The sequence below is a fragment of the Bufo gargarizans genome, chromosome 4, assembly GCF_014858855.1.
Source record: "Bufo gargarizans isolate SCDJY-AF-19 chromosome 4, ASM1485885v1, whole genome shotgun sequence".
NCBI lineage: Eukaryota > Metazoa > Chordata > Amphibia > Anura > Bufonidae > Bufo > Bufo gargarizans.
Genome location: NC_058083.1, coordinates 508234710 through 508257977, shown reverse-complemented (window position 1 = coordinate 508257977; position 23268 = coordinate 508234710). Strand labels below are relative to the sequence as shown.

The 23268-nt window shown below is 43.2% G+C and overlaps 1 protein-coding gene across 1 annotated transcript in view; it reads left to right on the top strand.

Annotated features, from left to right (window-relative positions):
- The window catches only part of USH2A (usherin), a 426892-nt gene that overhangs the window by 282159 nt on the left and 121465 nt on the right, over positions 1 to 23268 (top strand). The window contains exons 25-26 of the mRNA XM_044291289.1: positions 852 to 992; positions 1518 to 1680. Coding sequence (XP_044147224.1) covers positions 852 to 992; positions 1518 to 1680 — 304 coding nt within the window. The remainder of the gene's footprint in view (positions 1 to 851; positions 993 to 1517; positions 1681 to 23268) is intronic.

The window sequence follows — 23268 nt, the reverse complement described above, 5'->3', positions numbered from 1 at the left end:
CACTCGCTGCACTTTTCAATAAAGAGGGCAGGGCTTAGCGGAGGGGGGGCTTCTCTGTCGTACCCATCTATCTAATGCCAGAACAAGGAAGAAGGGCTGGAATTGTTTCTAGTAGCCCGAAAAGCTTAGACAAGACTGCTATTTTGTATCCTCGGATGAGTTTTTAACCGCAAGCTGAATAAACGCCTATTCCTTTTTAATTGAAGCTGGATTTTCTCAACCCTTTTTTTCTCCAATGCCAGAACATTGGCACGATTTATAGCTAATTTCCACCGCAGCTCATAACTGGCATAGAGTTCAGGTTGTGGCGCTCAAACTGCCCAAGATGCAACAAATGTATTCATATGTTTGGCGCATCTTATTCCAATAGGCTTGAAAACAAGATGCCAGTCTTGGTAAATTCGCACCAAAGGGTTTGACTGGCGTCTGTAACCACTGAAACACATGCTCAAGGTGTCTGGGTAGCTGCTGTATACACAGAACGAGGGAGCTACATTTTAATCAAGACTCTTTGATCCTTTTTTTTATTATTTTAGATGCATTTGAAAATTAAAAATGATTGTGTAAGGCTACATGCACACGACCGTATGTGTTTTGTGGATTTTTTTGCGGATTCATTGTAATAATGCCTATCCTTGTCCGCAAACTAGAAAAAAAATAGGACATGCACTATTTTTTTTTGCGGGGCAACGGAACGGACATACTGATGCGGACAGCACACGGTGTGCTGTCCGCATTTTTTTGCGGACCCATTAAAATGAATGGGTCTGCATCCTATCCACAAAATCTGCAGCCGATGCGTCATTACATCAGTGCAACTGAAATTCTTCCTTCTACATCTCTCTTTTCAGGGGTGTATGACCCCAGCGTCCCCTTGGATTTTAACGTTTTGCTGAACGCTGGTAGGAAGGAGGCACAGAGTCACCCGGCAGGAGGAAAACGCTTTATCATTTTGGAAGACTTGGTCCCGGGTGAAGAGTTTTTCCCTTCGAGTACAAGCTTGTCAATATGGTAAGATAGTGACTTGTGGAGTTTCTTGGTCAGATTTTAGATGGATTTTAAAACAGACTGAAATATTGAAAAAAAGCCCATGTACAAGCCCATCTTAAAGGTCCATGTGACCTCCATGTTGTACAGGACTGATAGGCCCTGCTGTACCTCTGTATGCCTTTTTGAGTTTATATGTAAGTTTACAGAGGTTTATTCTATGGGATTTCTACATTTCTAATATGATGCAGCCAACACTAGGGGGAGCTGAAGAGCTTACAGCTTACTTTGAACTGAAAAAAATGAGTATACAGTAAGCTCCCCCTAGTGGCAGCTGCAGGAGGCCACTATTTCATCATCTAACGCTGAGTGTGCAGCGTTGACCTTCCTGCTCTAATAAAATAGATTTTGGACCTAAGTAGTCTTTTGTATCACTTCACTGATCCTTAAATCTTTTTTTTTTTTTTTTATGAATTTCTGTATAATATGCAATTGTGTTCAGTTTTATAGTTATTCTTCTTATCTTATAGGTAGTTGTGGAGTCGGCAGTCCCATATTCGCGGTAACTAAAGAAGCAGCACCGGAAGGTCTTGACCCACCAGTACTTTTTGCAGTTGGCCCACACGACATTAGGGTTACATGGAAAGCACCAAAGAAACCAAATGGGTACATAACGGGATATATTGTTCACAGGTAAACGTTTCATCGGGTTTTATTTGTAGTCTGTTGCCATGGAGACACATAGCTCTGTATAGGAGTTCCAGACACAAAACGGTAGAATTAATTTGGTAAGCATTTGAGAAATAAAACTTTTGATTGAAAAGGTGGAGATTGGCCTACGTTATATGACTAAAACAAAGGTACATAAGCTGCCCAACCAATGTCACTTCTATAACCTGCCAATGACCAACACAAAGGGCCACAGCTCTTGCACCTCAACTTAAAAGCTATGTACACCTTTGGGGCCAATTTTTTTTTCCATTGCATTTTACTCATCTTGGGCTAAAAGTAATTTTTTCATTTGGTCTTTAATAACAATATTTAACAGTTTTTTTTTCTACATCATTCACTTTCAGTGTATCTGCAGACTGTTCTGTTTTACTGTGAATCCATCAGGGAGCTGCTCTGATGGCTGGATGTGTAGCCCTTATCTCTGAACTCCTGATAGCTCATAAGCACTCATTTAAGCCACATTCTAATCTGTTTGATAATAATTTAGCTATAATGAGTGTTCAGAGATAAGGGCCACACATCCAGCCATCAGATCAGCTCTCTGACGGATTCACTGTAAAACATAAAACAATAGTCTGCAGATACACCGAAAATGAAGGCTGAACATTTTTAATAAAGACCAACTGAAAAAATTATTTTTAACCCAAAATGAGTAAAATGCAATGATAAAAAAATATTAATAATAAATTCCTCTGCACTGAGCTCCCCCTAATTAGTGTTGAGCCAATCGAAGTCTTCGATCCAAATTTCAGGAAAAATTTGATTTGCCACAAAGCCGAATTTCCTCGTGCTTCGTGGTAACTTATTGATTTTACCTGAAATGGCGTTAAAAATTTAATAAAATCATACTTACCTCATCCATTTGAGCGCGAAGAGGCCGCTATGGCCTTCTTGCTTACAGATCCCGTGCAAAATCTTGTGCGCAGCAACATATAACGTCACCACGCCGGCCAAAATGATGACGTCTTAACGCGCCGCACAAGATTTTGCGCTTGATCTTCAAGCAAGATGGCTGCGGCAGCTTCTTCACGATCAAAATGGTTGAGGAAAGTATGATTACATTTTTTTTTTATGAGCAAGCAGTAATGGCTTTAATATGGATCTCAGATGCCGCAATTAGCGATGAAGGCGGCATCTGAGGGGTTCAGTGATGGGGGGGTTCAGCGTTCCCTGTCATTGCACCCGCTATTTACAAAGAAATTATCTTCATAATAAAGTAATTCGTCACAAAGCAAATTTTTCGGTAAAATTTGACGAAGAAACCGAATTGAAAATGGTTGAGGTAGATTTTTTATTTTCTTTTAAAGATTTTTTTTTTGTTGAAATCCCCATGGAGGAAGGGGAAGTGGAGGACCCATACTAAATTTTGCTATAGGACCTTATGGCGTCTGTGTAGGCATTATCATTGTTGGCTGTTAGTCATTAAAACTGGCCATACATGAACAATGGCACCAGATGAAGGACAAATTTTTCTTGAAATGTTCTTTCACTCAAAGATCAATCATGGACTAGGGATGTAAATTTTACACATAGCCAACTTCCTTCCAGGCAATGACATCATGTCACCAGTCAACTTCCTTAAAGGGACACTGACCGGCCCAATAACCATAATTAGCTGTACATATCCATGCACAGGTCTTCTAATGTGCATTAAAAACATATAAGTATCCCCCCTGTCCACATTATAAATACAGTAAACTCACCTTTTATAACCTGAAGTAATCGCTTTTCTTTCTGCCCAAGGGGCGGGGTTTCAGCTTCTCTTGTGCCCAGCCAGCATCAGCCCAACCGCCGTTTTGAAGCGCCGCCCAGCTCATCAATATTCACTTAGCTGGGCGGCTTCTGCTGTCCCGTCTCCCCGACCTTCCGAGATCCGGCTCATGCCCAATAGAAAGCTATGGGTGCCGGGCGCATGCGCAGAAGCTGAAAGAGAGTCCGATGCCCATAGCTTTCTATTGGGCATGCACCGGATCTCGGAAGGTCGGGGACAGCAGAAGCCGCCCAGCTAAGTGAATATTGATGAGCTGGGCGGTGCTTCAAAACGGCGGTTGGGCTGATGCTGGCTGGGCGCAAGTGAAGCTGAAACGCCGCCCCTTGGGCAGAAAGAACAGCCATTACTTCAGGTTATAAAACGTGAGTTAACTGTATTCATAATGTGGACAGGGGGGATACTTATATGTTTTTAATGCACATTAGAAGACCTGTGCATGGATATGTACAGCTAATTATGGTTATTGGGCTGGTCAGTGTCCCTTTAAAGGGAATCTGTCACCTGGTTTTATCATTTTAAGCTGTCACCATTGTCATGTTCAATAAACTACCTTATTTCCTGCAGTGGTCTTCTTTCTTCATTTCGTGTTGTCATTTTGATAAAAAAAAAAGCTATTTTTCTGTTATGCAAATGAACCTCCAAGGTGCCCAGAGGGGCGTTTTTTTCATCTCTGGAGCCCAGTAACGCCCCCTTCAGTGCCCAGCCTGCCTTAATTTGAAGCCCAAGCACGCCTCCTGATCCAGAAATATCCTCCCACAGAAGAGACAAACGGCGCCGCCCCCTCCGCTACGTCATCTTTAACCTTCTAGACACACCCCGTTATTCCTCATGTCTGCCGCCGGAAATCTGGCGCAGGTGCAGTGCCGCCGACAGTGCGCCTGCGCGATCATAAAGCTACTGAGGCAACGGTGCTCAGATTACGTCACTGGGCTCGGCGCATGCCATGTGACACTTTTGAGGCTGTTGCCCTCAGGAACTTTATGATCGCACAGGCGCATATTTCCGGCGGCCGACATAAAGAATAACGGGGCATATCTGCAAGGTTAAAGATGACGTAGCGGAGGAGGCGGCGCCGTTTGCCTCGACTGTGGGAGGATATTTCTGGATCAGAAGGCGTGCTTCTAATTAAGGCGGGCTGGGCACCTTGGAGGTTCATTTGCATAACAGAAAAATAGTTTTTTTTAATCAAAATGACAACACGAAATGAAGAAAGAAGACCACTGCAGGAAATAAGGTAGTTTATTGAACATGGCAATGGTGACAGCTTAAAATGATAAAACCAGGTGACAGATTCCCTTTAAATTACATCCGACAAACAATAATTTGGGGTGAAAGTCTGTGTGGATCATCGTTAGACTAATTTGTATGGACACCCTTACACTTAGGCTTTCCTTTCCCTGGGGATAGGATTCAGTACCATACGCTAGCCAGTATGTAAATACTCTGGCCAAGAAACATAGAAACATAGAATGTGTCGGCAGATAAGAACCATTTGGCCCATCTAGTCTGCCCAATATATCTGAATCCTATGAATAGCCCCGGCCCTATCTTATATGAAGGATGGCCTTATGCCTATCCCATGCATGCTTAAACTCCTTCACTGTATTTGCAGCTACCACTTCTGCAGGAAGGCTATTCCATGCATCCACTACCCTCTCAGTAAAGTAATACTTCCTTATATTACTTTTAAACCTTTGCCCCTCTAATTTAAAACTGTGTCCTCTTGTGGTAGTTTTTCTTCTTTTAAATATTCTCTCCTCCTTTACCGAGTTGATTCCCTTTATGTATTTAAAAGTTTCTATCATATCCCCTCGGTCTCTTCTTTCTTCCAAGCTATACATATTAAGGTCTTTTAACCTTTCCTGGTAAGTTTTATCCTGCAATCCATGTACTAGTTTAGTAGCTCTTCTCTGAACTCTCTCTAGAGTATCTATATCCTTCTGGAGATATGGCCTCCAGTACTGCGCACAATACTCCAAGTGAGGTCTCACTAGTGATCTGTACAGCGGCATAAGCACTTCACTCTTTCTACTGCTTATACCTCTCCCTATACATCCAAGCATTCTGCTTGCATTTCGTGCTGCTTTATTACATTGTCTTCCCACCTTTAAGTCTTCTGAAATAATTACTCCTAAATCCCTTTCCTCAGATACTGAGGTCAGGACTGTGTCGAATATTCTATATTCTGCCCTTGGGTTTTTACGCCCCAGGTGCATTATCTTGCACTTATCCACATTAAATTTCAGTTGCCAGAGTTCTGACCATTCTTCTAGTTTTCCTAAGTCCTTTTCCATTTGGCGTTTCCCTCCAGGAACATCAAGCCTGTTACATATCTTTGTGTCATCAGCAAAAAGACAAACCTTACCATCGAGGCCTTTTGCAATATCACTTATGAAGATATTAAACAAAATTGGTCCCAGTACAGATCCCTGTGGAATCCCACTGGTAACATGACCTTGTTTTGAATGTTCTCCATTGACTACAACCCTCTGTTGTCTGTCACTCAGCCACTGCCTAATCCACTCAACAATATGGGAGTCCATGCTCAATGACTGCAGTTTATTGATAAGTCTTCTATGTGGGACAGTGTCAAAAGCCTTACTAAAATCTAGATATGCAATGTCTACTGCACCTCCACCGTCTATTATTTTAGTCACCCAGTCAAAAAAATCTATAAGATTTGTTTGACATGATCTCCCTGAAGTAAACCCATGCTGTTTTTCATCTTGCAATCCATGGGATTTTAGATGTTCCACAATCCTATCCTTTAATAGGGTTTCCATTAATTTCCCTACTATTGATGTCAGACTCACTGGTCTATAGTTGCTCGATTCCTCCCTACTACCTTTCTTGTGAATGGGCACGACATTTGCCAATTTCCAATCTTCCGGGACGACTCCTGTTACTAATGATTGGTTAAATAAATCTGTTAACGGTTTTGCCAGCTCACCACTAATCTCTTTTAATAATTTTGGGTGTATCTCATCAGGCCCCTGTGACTTATTTGTCTTCACTTTAGACAGCAAACTTAGAACATCTTCCTCTGTAAAGACACATGCATCAAACGATTTAATAGTCATCCTTTCTAGTGGAGGTCCTTCTCCTTCTTTTTCTTTTGTAAAAACTGAACAAAAGTATTCATTAAGGCAGTCGGCTAGCCCTTTATTCTCTTCTACATACCTTCCGTCCTTTATTTTTAATTTAGTTATTCCTTGTTTTAATTTCCTTTTTTCATTTATATATCTGAAGAATGTCTTATCCCCTTTTTTCATAGACTGAGCTAGTTTTTCTTCTGCCTGCGCTTTAGAAGTTCTTATAACTTGCTTGGCCTCTTTCTGCCTAATCTTGTAGATTTCCTTATCTTCATTGCTCTGGGTTTTTTTATAATTACAAAATGCTAGCTTTTTATTTTTAATGATTTGGGCCACTTCTGCCGAGTACCACAGTGGTCTCTTCCTTTTTTTGCTTTTACTGACAAGTCTAATGCAATTTTCTGTTGCCTTCAATAATGCACCTTTTAAGTAGTCCCATTTCTCCTGGACTCCATGTAATCCGTTCCAGTCTGATAAGGACTCATTTATGACTAATTTCATTTTTGAAAAGTCTGTTTTTCTAAAATCTAAAACTTTTGTTTTTGTGTGGTGGGACTCTTTCACAGTTCTTATATTAAACCACACTGACTGGTGAGCACTAGATCCCAAGGTTTCGCCTACAATGACATCATATACCGAATCCCCATTTGTGAATATCAAATCCAAAATGGCCTCCCTCCGGGTTGGCTCCTCAACCATTTGTTGTAGGGATAACCCCAGTAGGGAATTTAGAATATCTGTACTCCTGGTAGAACTTGCTATTTTGGTTTTCCAGTTTATATCTGGAAGATTGAAATCTCCCATAATGATAACTTCTCCTTTCATTGTCATTTTAGCTATTTCTTCAACTAGTAGATCATCTAGTTCTTTAACTTGATCAGGTGGTCTATATATCACACCTACACGAGTTACTGCATGATTAGCAAACTGCAACGTAACCCAAACTGACTCTATGTTGGCCTCACCAACTTGTATTAGGTTAGATTTAATGCTATCTTTCACATACAGGGCCACTCCTCCTCCTTTCTTGCCCTCTCTGTCTCTTCTGTATAAAGAGTACCCTGGTATGGTTATGTCCCAGTCATTTCTTTCATTAAACCATGTCTCTGTAACAGCCACTAAATCTACATTCTCAGATGCCATTATTGACCCAAGTTCATTGATTTTTTTACCTAAACTGCGAGCATTTGTAGAGAGGACTCTGAGCTTATCATTTCTTAACCTCTGTGCTTCTGACCTGTTCTGGCATTGTTTCGGGGGGCAATTGGACTCTTTTATTTTCACTCTTTTGCCCCCCCTTCCTAGAGAAGAGAAAGTGGCACATGCCCCTCCAGCCTCTTCCTAGTCACATCCCTGGGATGATGTGCTCATGAGGCGCTTCCATCGGAAACATGATGAATAGGATGTGGCCATTATACAGGCACATTTTAGCATCCGTAGTATCAGGAGCGTAACTAGAAGTGACTGGGCACCACAGCAAATATTTGTAAGGGCCCCCCCAGCGCGCTTCGCACCTCCCTCCTCCTGTGTAAACCCCACTCCTTTGGCACAGTGTAGCGGTATACTGTATATTGTGGGGCACAGTGTAGGCTATATGTGTATAACAAACATATTTCATATGAAAACTTACAATTACTTGGCTTGGCCCTTGGGGATCTCGGACGCCACTTTCACACTTTGGCCGGGGGCTCGGCGGAGCTGATGTGCTTTATCCTAATGAGAAAGATTTCATAATAAGGATTTGGAGAAGGGGCAGAGGGATAGCAGAGCAGGGAGAGGCTGGGGCTGCTACTAGGGGGTCATACCATGGGGGAGTAATAAAGCCCACCATAATGCCCCCCCAGTAGTAATAATTCTCCTTATAATGTGCCCCCTTTGTAATGCCCCCAGTTGAGCTAATGTCCCCATAATGTCCCAGTATAAAATACCCCTATATAGTGCCCCCAGTAAATTCCCCCATAGTGCTCCTCTCCCCCCTCCCTGCTAGTGCCCCCCATAATGTACCAGTATAAAATGCCCCATATATAGTGCCCCAGTAGATGCCCCTGTTATGGATAGAGTTTATAGCCAATAGAAAAGATACACGCCACCTTACACCCCCCACTCTTTCCTGTCCTAAACCTATGTACTGTCTGCTGTTCCGCAAATAAACCAGAGATCCTGTTATAACTCCGAGCTGTGTGTTGTCTCAGTATTGATCTCTCAGTATACGTATACTTTAACATTTATTAATTTGGAGCAGTACATCAACCGAACTGGCAGCTTGACCAGAACCAGAACACCCCTCAGTGTCCGGCCTCTGATAGGCTGCCGGCCTAGTGTCCCCGATAATGCCCCCCAATAATGTGCCAGTAAGTGTCCCCATAGATTCCCCCCCCATCATGTGCCAGTATCAAGTGCCTCTCTCCCCCCCATGTGCCAGTATCATAGTGCCAAACCCACCCATGTGCCAGTATCAAGTGCCAACCCCCCCCCCACACACATGCCAGTATCAAGTGCCTCTCTCCCTCCCCCCCCATGTGCCAGTATCATAGTGCCAAACCCACCCATGTGCCAGTATCAAGTGCCAACCCCCCCCCCCCACACATGCCAGTATCGAGTGCCTCTCTCCCTCCCCCCATGTGCCAGTATCATAGTGCCAAACCCACCCATGTGCCAGTATCAAGTGCCAACCCCCCCCCCCCCACACACATGCCAGTATCAAGTGCCTCTCTTCCTCCACCCATGTGCCAGTATCAAGTGCCAAACCCCCCCACGTGCCAGTATCAAGTGCCTCTCTCCTCCCCCCCATGTCCCTGTATCATAGTGCCATATCCTCCCCCCCCCAAAAAAAAAGTGCCAGTATCAAGTGCCTCTCCCCCCCCCCCATGTGCCAGTATCAGGTGCCAACCCCTCTCCCCCCCATGTGCCAGTATCAAGTGCCTCCCGCTCCCCCCATGGCAGTAACAGTCGGGTATTAAAAAAAAAAAAAAACACTTCTACTTACCTCCATGTCAGCGATGTGATGCAGCCTCTTCCTGTGTCCCGCCCTGTATGTCCATATATGGAGTCAGTGCTTGTATTTCAGAAAAGTTTTTGCTGGGATTCGAACCCACAACCTTCTGTATCAGAGGCAGAGCACCTAACCACAAGACCATAAGAGATGCCTTGCTGCTGACTGAAAAAATATGAGACTTCTACTGTTATAGCTGGCTAACTGTACATCTATACATATGACAGCTGCCCTAACACACCCAGCACTGCTAGATCTCTATATGACAGCTGTCCCAGCACACTCAGCTCTGCTATATCTCTATATATGACAGCTGCCCCAGCAAACCCAGCTTTGCTACATCTATACACATGACAGCTGCCCAAACACAACCAGCACTGCTATAGCTCTATATGACAGCTGTCCCAGCACACTCAGCTCTGCTATATCTCTATATATGACAGCTGCCCCAGCAAACCCAGCTCTGCTACATATATGCACATGACAGCTGCCCAAACACACCCAGCACTGCTATATCTCTATACGACAGCTGTCCCAGCTCGAATCCCAGACAGTTCGAATCCCAGACACATCAGGAGACTTCAGGAGACAGTAAGATTAGATCACATTAGCGAGGGGGCCTGGTCTGCCGCCGCCGCTGCTGCTGTGAAGGAGCCCTGAACTGAGACAAGAATCATATTTAACTAACTTGAAAATAAACTGTCACACACGCTGACGGGGCGCCGGTAGTTACGGCTGCCTGTGTGTGTCAACAGAAGGCCAGTGGCGTAGGGCCCCATAGCCACTGCTATGGTTGCTATGGTGATACCTACGCCACTGCGTAGTATGTCAACAACACACACACCCCGAACTGAGCTTAGGCCGTCATAGAAGCCATTTGATTGTGGAAGTCTTGGGAGTTGCACCTGTGCCTGTTGTAGGGGATCATCTCTTTACAGGGGTCACACTCACTGACATCTTCGCAGACATGCTTATAATGTCCAAACTCTTGCTTTTTTTCAGAAACTTCAGCAAAGCATAGGTTATGAAGTCGCAGCTTCAACTTATCATTTGTGACATCCACACAAAATAACAAACCCTTGCCTGGCTAGACTCTAACTAAACACAAAAACGTATCCCTGACTCACCTAGAGAGCCCTGTTCATACATGGAACACAAATGCGGCTTTCCTCAGCCATACAGTCCAGCAACCTCCAGGCTGTGACACTTCAATACCTTTTGGGGGATTGTGGCCCAGTAGTCCTCCCGATTCTGGCCTCGTGATCCTTGTTTCACAGGCGTCACCACGTTCCCCGAAGTTCAGGCTATCGCCTAGCCTCATGGCCCCTCAGCTAACCCGGCTGAGACCATTCACACAGAGCCTCTGCTCCAGGATCACACACACTTCCCCTAGACTGACATACTGGGAGGCACTTTATGCCTGCCTGATTACAGCAGGCCTCACCTGCGATCACCTCAGGTTGAAGGAAATACCTGTGCCGGAAGGGTGTGGATTGGCAGATCCTACTGCCAAGCCTACCTGCCAATCCAATTAAAATCCAGCCCAGAATTAATAAGAAAAACTGTCTCAGCAAACTATGCTTTGCTGAGACTACTGCAACTCTCTGGATTTTAGTTGTCTGAGGTACCTGAGTACCTGAGTAGAACATACATGCCTTCCAGCACTGTTCACATTACCACACAGACTTCATTAACACATCTGTAAGGCCTCATGCACACGACAGTATTTTTTTACGGTCCTCAAAAAGGGGTTCCGTTGTTCCGTGATCCGTGTCCGTTTTTGTTTCCTTGTGTCTTCCTTTATTTTTGGAGGATCTCCAGACATGAAGGAAAGTAAAAAAAAATCTAAGTCAAGTTTGCCATGCAAATGATAGGAAAAAAAACGGACGCAGACGCGGATGACAATCTTCTGTGCCTCCGCGTTTTTTCACAGACCCATTGACTTGAATGGGTCCGCGAACCATTTTCCGTGAAAAAAATAGGACAGGTTATATTTTTTTGACGGACTGGAACCACGGACGCGGATGACAAACAGTGCATTAGCCGAGTTTTTAACGGACCCACTGAAAGTCAATGGGTCCTCAGAAAATCACGAAAAACGGAACAACGGACACGGAATGAAACAACGGTCGTGTGCAGAGGCCTAACCAGCATGTACAACATTTGCTGCCTTCCTTCTTTAAATAAGGGCAATAATTGCCACCTGTTTGTCAAAGAATGAATGACCTCACTAATTGAGCTCCACACTGCTATTATTTAGAACATGCCCCTTTCAATTAGTGATTCAATTACACAGAATCAGCAGCATGCATGTCATAACTGTTGGGTCTGTTGGATTTCTATTACTCTACTACACCTGCTAGTAAATTATTTGCCATGTAGAAATATCATTTTTACCAAAAACAGTGATTGATTAGGTTAGTGATGTCTGACTGCTATTATTTTGAACACAACTGTACTTGCTATAGAGGGTGCAGAGGTAGCAGTCGCTACCGGGTCCAGGAGCCTGAGGGGGCCCAAAGACCCCTGTGCCACATAAGAAGACACTGGTGTTATAGAAAGTGCATGCTGGTCCACTTACACCTCTGGCTGGAGGGAAGGGGTAAAGTCAAATATTTGTCATGGGGGGGGGGTGCATTTCTATTTTTGCCTCAAGCAGCACGAAGGCCAGAAAGTACTGAGGGAAGGGGAGCCCAAGCTGAACTCTTGCATAAGGGCCCATGAGCCATTAGCTACGCCCATGCTTGCATATATATTTGCATGCCATAGACTTGCACAATTGCTCTTTGACTTCTGTTGCAAAAAATAAATAAAAAATGCACGGCTCAGTGTAGATTTTTTGCAGGATCCACATTTGTTGCAAAGCAACCTTTTTCCATTCAGTAAATTAAAATGTAGGCCAACTGCACCTAGATGTCATTTATAATTCTCCCGAGCCTATGATACCGTATGGAAACATTTGGCGCACCCGGCAGGGGATATTCCCAGCCTTTATGGTGAGCACCACAAGTATGTTGTGAACGTAGCTTTACCTGCACAGTCCAACATTAATAATAATCATCATTGCACGGCAGCAGTATAATTTACAAATCCCTTATACACAGCAAGAAACCTTCGGGCATCAGTGGAAAATACTGTAAATTGAATCTGACACAGTTTGATGTCATTTGATTATTCCAGTCACAGACAAACAATGATGTAAAGAGTAATATGAAAGGGAATGCGCTACTGCCAAACACGCCGCCAAGCAATAAACTTTCCAGCAATCTGACACAATCACCTCCCAATCATAATTGTCGCCTGTTTGATGCCTCGCAGTACAGCGGAAGGGCACTGACTGACACAGATACATTTGTTTTTTTATTTTGAGTGAAATGAGAATGGCGCACTGGGGCTTCAGATACAATCGTTATATTCAGCTACACGAGCATGAATCACCGGCCGCCGCTTCTCCTGAAGTTTAAATGTACTTAGACCACAACAGTATTAAATCTCTCCCCGGTAGTCACATTTTCCCCCTATCGCTTTAAGAGGAGATTCTGCACATCTGGGTGCCCATGTGCAATTACAACCAGAGTTATAGACGGCACATGTGGGGGTCCTGGTCATTTGAAATAATGAGCAGGTGTATTATATGTTCACAAATCCACACGTGCATGTACACTGCCGGAAAATGGGAAAAAACACCTGGAAAATATAAAGTGCTAGTAGTGCTTGGTCAATGATCACACGACCAAGGTGGTGGCCCTTTTATATTGGGTTCTGGAACAGGGCGTGTGTTGAGGCAGGGTCACATTTTATCTGGTTGGCATCTCCCCTTAGGCTGGGTTCAGACCTGAGAGTTTTACAGCGCGTTCCTACGCGCTGTAAAACGCTCAACAGGCAAAAACCAATGATTCCCTATGGGAATGGTTCACACCTGAGCATTTTACAGCGCGTACGAACGCGCTGTAAAACTCCCTACGCCCCAAGAAGTACAGGAGCTTCTTTGGGGCGTATTGTCGAGCGTTCCCGCACATAGACTTAGCGGGAACGCGCGACAATAGGCGTTTGCTTGTTTCCTCGCGCGTATGTAAACGCCCGATAAACACGCTTTTAAACAGCACTTATCGGGTACGCTCAGGTGTGAACCCAGCCTTACTGTGATACAGGCTGCTACTCTAGCATGGTGACAGTCATACAGTTGGTGGATATCCTCCAGTGGTGACTCCAAGTTCATCTTGGAGCAAGGTGGTTGTTTGTTGATGTGCATGGGAGATCTGTTACCCAATTCAGTCCCAGATTCTCAATGGGGGAGAGATCTGAAGATCAAGCTGGCCAGGGGAGCTGCTGGAGACATTGAGCTGCCTGCCACTGCCTCCATTTTCAAATTCTATGTACATTTCTAGTCCCTCTCTGTCTAACTCACTAGCCAACGCCAGTAGCCATGGGCTATCCTCCTCATGAGTGCAGAGTGCTGAAGCCAGCCATGGTCACTCTTGTCAGGCTATTTCTTTCTCCTCCTATTTTTAAGTTCTGTGGACTGGCTGCCCCTCTGTTATGATGTGAAGTTCCCAGATATAAAAATCTAAGGGGGGGGGGAATTTAAATCTAAGGGGGAGGGGGGAATTGGGTTGAAAAAAATCCAAACAATGGCACCACATACGCTATCAGCCACATAAGTAGAAAATATAGGATGAAACAGCAGAGACATTAAAGGGGTTTTCCAATCTCAGACAGTGGGGGCATATTGCTAGGATATGCCCCTGTTGTCTGATAGGTGCAGGTCCCACCTCTGGGATCCGCACCTACACAGAGAAGGGAGCCCCAAAAGTTGTGGAGTGTGCTGGCTCAGCTATTTCCGTCAGCGGTGTGCTCCTATTCACTAATATGGGGAGAGCGATTGGTGGGTCCCCCGACCACCATCTTCCCCGCTCCATTTTCGTAGTAGGTGTGGGTTCCAGAGGTGAGACCCGCACCTATCAGACAATGGGGGCATATCCTATCGATATGCCCCCATTGTCTGAGATGGGAATAACTCTTTAAAAGGGTATTCCGGTTGTTTGAAGTTATCCCCTATCCACAGGATAAGGGATAACTATTAGATCGGTGGTGTGCTACTGCTAGGATGCCCACCAATCATAAGAGTGGGAGCCATGAAGCCCCTGCAGCCCCCTGAAATGTACGGAGTACAGCGCTCGGCTATGTCCGGAATTCCCATAGAAATTAATAGAATAGCCGCAAGCATGCCCGACCGGCCACTCCGTTCATTTGAAAAAAAAGGCTGCAGAGGGTACAGGGCCACCTTTGTTGTGATTGGTGCGATTCCCACCAATAGGACCCCCAGTGAACAGATAGTTATCCCCTATCCTGTGGATGAGACCCAAAAAGGAACTCAGACCAGACCCTTAAGTAAATTCATGCTTCACCAAATTTATGAAAGTTCCAGGATAAACCTTAAAATTAATTCAGACCTCAGACCAGACCCGGAACCCAATGAATTCAGATCTCAGACCAAACTGTTATTAAACTAATACAACACCAGGACAGACTCCAAAATTCATTCAGACTCCAGACCAGATCCAAAAATAAATTGTCCCCAAATTAGACATGCAAATAAATTCACGCCTCAGACCAAGACCCTAAACTAATACTCCAAACCAGACCCCCAAAGAAATTCAGATCCAAGACCAGACACCAGACCAGACCCATAAATAAATACAGACCTCAAAATTATTTCAGACCTCAGACCAGACCCATAAATAAATCCAGACACCCATAGTTAATACAGACCCCAGTGCAGAGCAAAAAACAAACAAAAAACAGGGCATTTATTTACCTTTCTCCTCCAGGCACGGCCACACACATTCTAGATGCTATGTGGCACCAGGACCCAATGCAATTAACAGAGACACCTGAAGAAGAAACTACCTGCCATAGGGTCAGGAGAGGATGAGGCGACTGTGTTACCACTCTCCCTACTCCATTCTTGATATAGGTGGGGGTCCCTGCGGTGGGACCCGCACCTATCAGACAATGGGGACCTATCCTAGCGATATGCCCCCATTGTCTGAGATGGGAATATCGCTTTTAGGCAAGTTCATTTCAGGATCTTCATTTATTAGTAGTGATGAGCAGCATAGGCATTATTCGAATTCGCAATATTTCGCACATTTTTGGCCAAATATTCGCCATAAATTTGCAAATTCGAGAATTTGTGATCTCCAGTCATTGTTTACTTGATTGCGAAAATCGGCAATGTAATATATTCGTGATAAATTTGCGATTAGAATATTCAACAGTATTCGCGAATACTAATATATAGCACTATATTTTAAATATTCGCAAATTCTCGAAGTGGCGATATTCGCGATTAAAATTTGCGATTCGAATATTCGCGCTTAACACTATTTATTAGCTGCCACAAAAATCGCCCTGGAAGACCTACCTTTTCTACCGTAACATGACAGCCCATTAAATAGGAACTATGTCATTCTCGGTTTCCCCTGTGGTGACACTGCAGGGAAGTTCAATACTTGCCTTCAGGTTGTCTTGCAGAATACAGCTAAATGCAGTGGAACAACCTGAAATCAAACTTTAGTTGTGAAAGCTTCTGAAAGGAAGGGGTTGTCTGGTAGAGGGCGAGCACCCAGTCATTGATGAGGGGCATGTAAGAGATCTTCCTTTACATTATGTTTAAAGTGAATCTGTCAGCAGGAAATTCACTGATAAACCAGGCACAATGTCTTGTAAGACTATCTCAGCTGAATGTAATGACACCTTTTACTTAGCGATCCGCTGCTTCATTCTGGAGAAAAAGTACTTTTAATCTATAGGCAAATGAGCAGTTAAGTGCACTAAGGGCGGGCCCAAGCCACTCTGTGCACCCTTGCTCCTCCTGCTTCCTCTGCCAGCCCCTCCCTCTCCTTCTTGATTGATGGGTCATATTCCTGCAAAGTCATCTCACATGGCCCTGTCAATCAAGGGAAGGGAGGGGCTGTCAGAGGAAGCAGGAGGAGCAAGGGTGCACAGAGTGGCTTGGGCCCGCCCTTGGTGCACTTAACTGCTCATTTGCCTATGGATTAAAAGTACTTTTTCTCCAGAATGAAGCAACGATCACTATGTGTTAGATATCATTACATTCAGATGAGCTAGCCCTACAAGGCATTGTGCCTGGTTTATCAGTGACTTTCCCGCTGACAGACTCCAGGAACCATTCAGTGAGACAAGTGTGTAATTACACTAAACATAAACAGGAGACAAGGGGGGCAAATACCTTTTTCATTACCATGTATGAAGGGAAATAAAATGGTAAATTCACAGTGGGTAAAGAATGATATGCATGCATATAATGTACACTGATTAATTTCCTGAGGCTATATACATTATATATATACATATACCAGGACACAGGCTGGCACACAGGATCCGAGGAGTGGCTAATTGGAGAAGCTTTACCCGCTTCTCAGAATGATGATTACATGGAAGATAAATGAGATGATAAGATATCCGTCATAATATTTACCAGCTCTGTACAGTAGATGAAGTTTACATGTATATGCCTCATCAGATTTACTATACCACCTTGCAACTCGCACCGTGTACATTTGTTGCGTGCGTTAATGAAATCTGTGAGAATAGAGATGCAAATAATATCAGCTATTTTACAGAAAAGAATGTCCACCAATTAACAGATTTTGGTTTCCTTTATCTAATTTGATCCAAAATTTGATATTAATTTATTCCTCGGTATATCTTTATAGCAGTCAGAGCTCCATTTGTCTGATACAGAGCTCCAGATCCCCTGAATAGACACATTTAAAAGATAACATTAAGTCTGCAGCCACCACTAGAGGGAGCTAAGGAGGTTAACGCATACTGTTTTACATTGAGCTCAAGGGGAGGTTTGGCCTCTCTGCTTCCATAAAACACAACTCTTAGTGGAGTGAATGTCTGTTCAGCTTCTCTCTTTGGTGTAATGATTATAGCAGCTCCTGCTAGGGGAATTTCCCACACAAGCTGTGTGTGAGGCTGGCTGTAAGTGGTCAAAACTCCTGGGCTGTGTGAGGCTGGCTAGGATTGATCTAGACTGCTGCCCATCAACACCCGTTTAACTCTATGCTTTCTGTTGTTTCCTCTGTGTCATTGAGCTTACCTCACATCCATATACTGTAATGCATCTTAAAGGCATACTATCTTTTCTGCTTCTGTGAACGTTTTCCTTTTATGTCAAGTTTTGAGTCTCCTATTTGTAACAACACTCTTCTTACTAGTTTGTCTTCATCCTTTTGAACTTCTAGAATTTTGGCCAATTTCCATTGGCTTCTAGCCTAGGTAAATCTTCTTCTTTCACTAACACTATGTTACCAACTTAAACATTTATTCTAGGTGTTTGCCATTTACTTCTTAGCATAAGATTGACTAAGTACTCTTTTATCCTTCTATTCCAAAACTGTTCTGATAGATATTGAACTCTTCGCTATCTCCTTATAGCATATAGATCCTATTTGGTGAACTTGCCAGGTGGTGGCTGTATGTAATCAGACTTAGGCCTCATGCACACGACAGTTTATTTTCACGGTCCGCAAAAACGGGGTCCGTAGGTCCGTGATCCGTGACCGTTTTTTCATCCGTGGGTCTTCCTTGATTTTTGGAGGATCCACGGACATGAAAAAAAAGTCGTTTTGGTGTCCGCCTGGCCGTGCGGAGCCAAACGGATCCGTCCTGAATTACAATGCAAGTCAATGGGGACGGATCCGTTTGACGTTGACACAATATGGTGCCATTTCAAACGGATCCGTCCCCATTGACTTTCAATGTAAAGTCTGGAGTTCTTTTATACCATCTTTTATACCATCGGATGGTATATTTTAACCATCGGTTAAATTAGGCTGTGAGCTCTGCGATGCGATTGGCCAGCGCTATAGCAGAACAAGGGCAGACTCCGCCTACTATAACTTAGTGAACGAAGATACCGGAGGGCATAGTGGGAGAACGGAGCGGCGCCCAGGGAAAATATGTCTGTATACTTAGTTCACAATGTCAGGATCGGTGAAAGGTCCTCTTTAACACATTTCTTACAGTTCTGATTTGTCTTTTCCAAACTCCTCCTGTATGGCTTGCATGTGGAGCATTCATATGAAAATCTCACTGTTTCTCTAGCAAATACTCAGTTACTTTCTCTTTATCGATCTCTTTAGAGATTTCTTCAATTCATTCTTTGCTCCGACAAAATTTGATCCTTGGTCAGAACTAAGCTCTCTGACAGTACCTCTAATGGCTATGAAACATATCAAGTCGTTGATGAATGCGTCCGTTGACATATCCTCTAATATTTCCGGGTGAATTGCTCTGGAGCTTAGACATGTAAATATTTGTCCATATCTCTTGTACTCCTTGCGGTTCTGTTTGGTGATGAATGGGCCAAAACAATCCATTCCGCTATAAAGAAATGGTGGTGATGGGTTTAAACGATCTGCCGGTAAATTTGGCATTCTTTGTTCTTCAGTAGGTCTGCGTGCCTTTCTGCAGACTACACGCTTACTTATATACTTTGCTATAACTTTGCTTCCTTTCACTATCCAGTAACCAGCTTCTCTCAAGCAGCTTTGGGTATAGCTTCTTCCTTGATGCGAGGATTTGTTGTAGTAGTGATCATAATCAATCTTGTGAAAGTAGAGTTTTTTGGATAGAATTGCTGGATGCTTCACTCTGCTAGGTAACAATGCATTTTCCAGTCTCCCTCCCACCTTCAGTATACCATCCTTTAAAACAAGATTAGGCTTGTACAAAGGGTGGTTGTTTGGAAGCCTTTTAGGTTCTTGACTAAGTCTCTTCAACTCTTCACTGTAGAATCTCTGTTGAATGATTCTTATGACTGTTTCTTCAGCTTTATTCTTTCTTCTACATTCAACAATTCCTTCTTTCTGATTCCCTTTGCCAAACGTTGAATTCGAGCTACTACGTTTATGACCGTATTCTATTTTGAACATCTGGCTAGTCTTTCAAGTATGTCATCTTGACACTTGGCAGCAGTGCTTAATGTTTGTTCAACTTTTACTTCTGGATCACCCATTGACCATTCTGTGTTACCTTTACTGGGCGTGATTTCCTTTTCCCAAAGGAACTCTGGGCCTGTGAACCAATTTGAATTTTTCTATTCTGTTACATTCAGGCCTCCTTGAAGCATGATCTGCTGGGTTATGCTTTGTGTCAATGTGATGCCAATGTTGCGGATTTGTTGTTTCCAGAATTTTCTCAACTCTGTTGGCGACAAAGATATGGAATATTCAAGCTTTGTTGTTTATGTATCCTAATCCTAGGACAACTTGTGAGTCTGTCCAAAAATATTCTTCATCTATTTTCAATTCCAATTTTTTTCTCAGAAACTTGCTTACTGATGCTGAAACTACGGCTGCTGTCAGTTCAAGTCTTGGTATTGTCCGAACACTGGTAGGTGCAACTCTGGCCTTCCCCTTATAACCAGGGCACAGTGTATCTTTTCTTCTCCTATTACTTTGATGTAGGAGCACTGACCATAACTACTGGCATCTGAAAAGTGAAGAAGTTCTATTTTCTTGCACTTTCCGAAGGTACAAATCATCTGGGTATTCGAACTTCTCTGAAGTTTTGCAAGACTCTTATCCAACTTTCTTCACTTTCCCACCAACATATCTCTGAAGGTAGAATAACTCGTCAACTGGACTGAAGCAATGATGATCAATGATCATATCAAAACTTGCCTTCCACTCTATGAACTTCAGTACGTCTCCTGAAAATACAATAGGTTCTGGAATGGGAAGTCTAGCTAGGACTGTTCTCTGTGGTCTTGCTGGGACAATGGTTGTAACATTCTCCTGAGCATTGCCGTGACATCTAGGAATAGAATCATCCGGTTCTATCTTCTCACTTAGTTCTATGTTAGGTGAGTCCCTTTCTTTATTTTTTTTCCGTTAGAGATAGAGGGTAAATTCACACACCTTTTTCCTAACACTGGACTAGGCCTCTCTTTGTCTTTCTGAGCAGGGATGGAAGCATGCTGGAGATTTCCTTTCATTCTCTTGAGCGTGTAATGGAAAATAGGAGTATTTTTCCTCACTTAGTACAGATTTGAACCTATGACTACTCTGACTCATATCCTCCTCATATACTCTGAGTCTGACTTCTATGATCTTAAGTTCTTTCTGCCTTTCCAGACTTTTCATCTGTTGGCGCTGTGCTTCCATTTCAGATTCTATTTGATGGCGCTGTGCCTCCATTTCAGCTTCCATCTGATGGTGCTGTGCATCCATTTCAGCTTCCATTTGATGGCGCTGTGCTTCATATTTGACAGCGCTGTGCCTCAATGGCAGCTTCCATTTCAATTTCTGCTCTCTTGACAGCAATTTGTTCAACAAATTTCTTACTTTTGGCTGAAGTATTTGAGGACTCTGATATGTGGGTGGCACTTCTGCGAGCGAAGGAAGTCCCACTTGAGATTGTGGTTCCCCATAAAGATTTAGCATAGTCTCTCATAAAAAGCTCGTTCATTCTACTTCTTGCTTTAACTTAATCATAATTAGCTGCAGATGAAAGATCTCTCATGAGCTTTACCAAATCTTTAGTGACTGCAGTAAATGGGTCCATGTTCCTTACAATATCCTGGGAAGGTGTCTTAAATGACCACAGGTGAACATATGCTGCCATAAGCTCTTAATTCAGATTCTTCTACCATCTCTACCATATCACTCAAGTTCCTTTTTATACTTTCTTGCTTTAGCTTTCTACGAATGTCTTTAATGTATGATTTCCACCATACATCCGGGCGAACTTTTTCTCTTTTAATGCTGCTTCTTGCTCCAAATTTTCCAGCATCTTTGAGGTTGGTTTTCTGGCACATGATGAACGTCTTAGTTCATCTGTTTGGGCTATATTTGTTTGAGGCAAGACTAATGCTGCATCAGACTCTTCTACCTCAGACAGGTTCCCTTGCTCTTCAACTTCTACTCTATCAATCTTTGTATCCTCTAACAGTCGCATGGTAATACTAGGCTCAGACATTTTACTTTCAATGCTATCACAATCAATACAAATAATAAGATGCCTTTCACTTTTAATGCAATACTGACAATTGCAGAAATAACTTTCACTTTAAATGCAATACTGACAAAATGCAGAAATAAATGACTTTCATTTTAAATACTTTAGAGTCCATATACTACAAACTGTCCTTTGTTTTTACTTTAAAGTCTCTTATTTCTAAACACTAAAAATGTCTCTTTATGCCAAAGCCTATATGCAATGATAAGTAATAAAATGAAAGCTCTGACCTTATTCTGAAGAGCAGGAACAAATGTCAGTCTTAAAGAAGAAGTGTCTTTTCTTAATATGATGCTTAATGCTCTGTGCAGACTTGCAATGCTTTCGATGCGCTGGCTTGGATACGCCGCTTGCGTACCTTTGGCCCAGTGGCGGGAAACTAGCTGGCTGCAGTACGTGGTCTCCGTGGATAGCGGTGCGGGCACTCTAGCCTCCCACCATGCGTCTCTTCCTCTCTTTAGTGATCGCAGGAGGGTTGGCACTCTTTCTCTGACTATTTTGCCTTTGCCGTTCTGCCACTTTAAGAGTCGGCTGCAGTTTGACTAATGCACACGTTCTATGGCCTCTATGGTAGCTCTGCTGAGGTGTCTTTGCTTGCTAACTCAGGGAGCAGTTACTGCGCGGTGGTATATGCTGGTTCTCCGCTGCTCTAATGCACTCTTTACTGTGAAAGTTGAGGAGCGCTATCGCTTCACCCTCTGAGGGTAATAGTTCCACTGTGGCAGGCGCAGCACTATGAAGTGCCTTTTGCGCTGTGGCATTAGAAGAATTTTGATATCTCTGACTTTTAGTCTAACCAGACTTTCTATTACTCTGTAATTCCTCTAGCGCCATCCTATGGAAACAGTAGGTTTAAAGAGCACACCAAATGCTTGAAATAACTTCTTTATTAACTTCAACTTTTCGTCATATATAACACTGCCGCCTCCGCAGCAGATAGTCCAAGTACATAACACTTGTGGAAAAGTTATCACCAAATGGCAGTATGCATAAGATGGTGGTTCAACTGTTCAATCTTGTCATTCAACATATAAAATGGTGGATATATTTCTCTCTTGATTATCTGTACTCTCACTTTAAGTTATTTAAGCACTTTATGATCTCTCTGAGGGGTATATCTGAGGTCTAACTAATAGTTCACTTGCTGAATTTGGTTGCCATTTGCAGCATGCAGTTAGCAGTAACTATTTTTTGATTGGTTGGGTATGATCTGGTATGGTTGTATACAATTTGGATTGCAATATGGAATTTGAACTTGGATTGTGGACTTTGTAGTTTGCAATTGAATTTGTGGTTTGGTGGAACTGTAAGTAAACACACATATAACCAGTTCAGTATACAGTTCTAATCACTATATTAACAGTATGAACATTATATAACTGTTTTAAATACCTATTTTGGCCTCTCTCTCCATAAAACACAGCTCTTAGTGGAGTGAATGTCTGGTTAGCTTCTCTCTTTGGTGTAATGGTTCTAGCAGCTCCTGCTAGGGGAATTTCCCACACAAGCTGTGTGTGAGGCTAGCTGTAAGTGGTCAAAACTCCTGGGCTGTGTGAGGCTGGCTATGATTGGTCTAGACTCCTGCCCAGCAACAACAGTTTAACTCTATGCTTTCTGTTGTTTCTGCTGTGTCATTG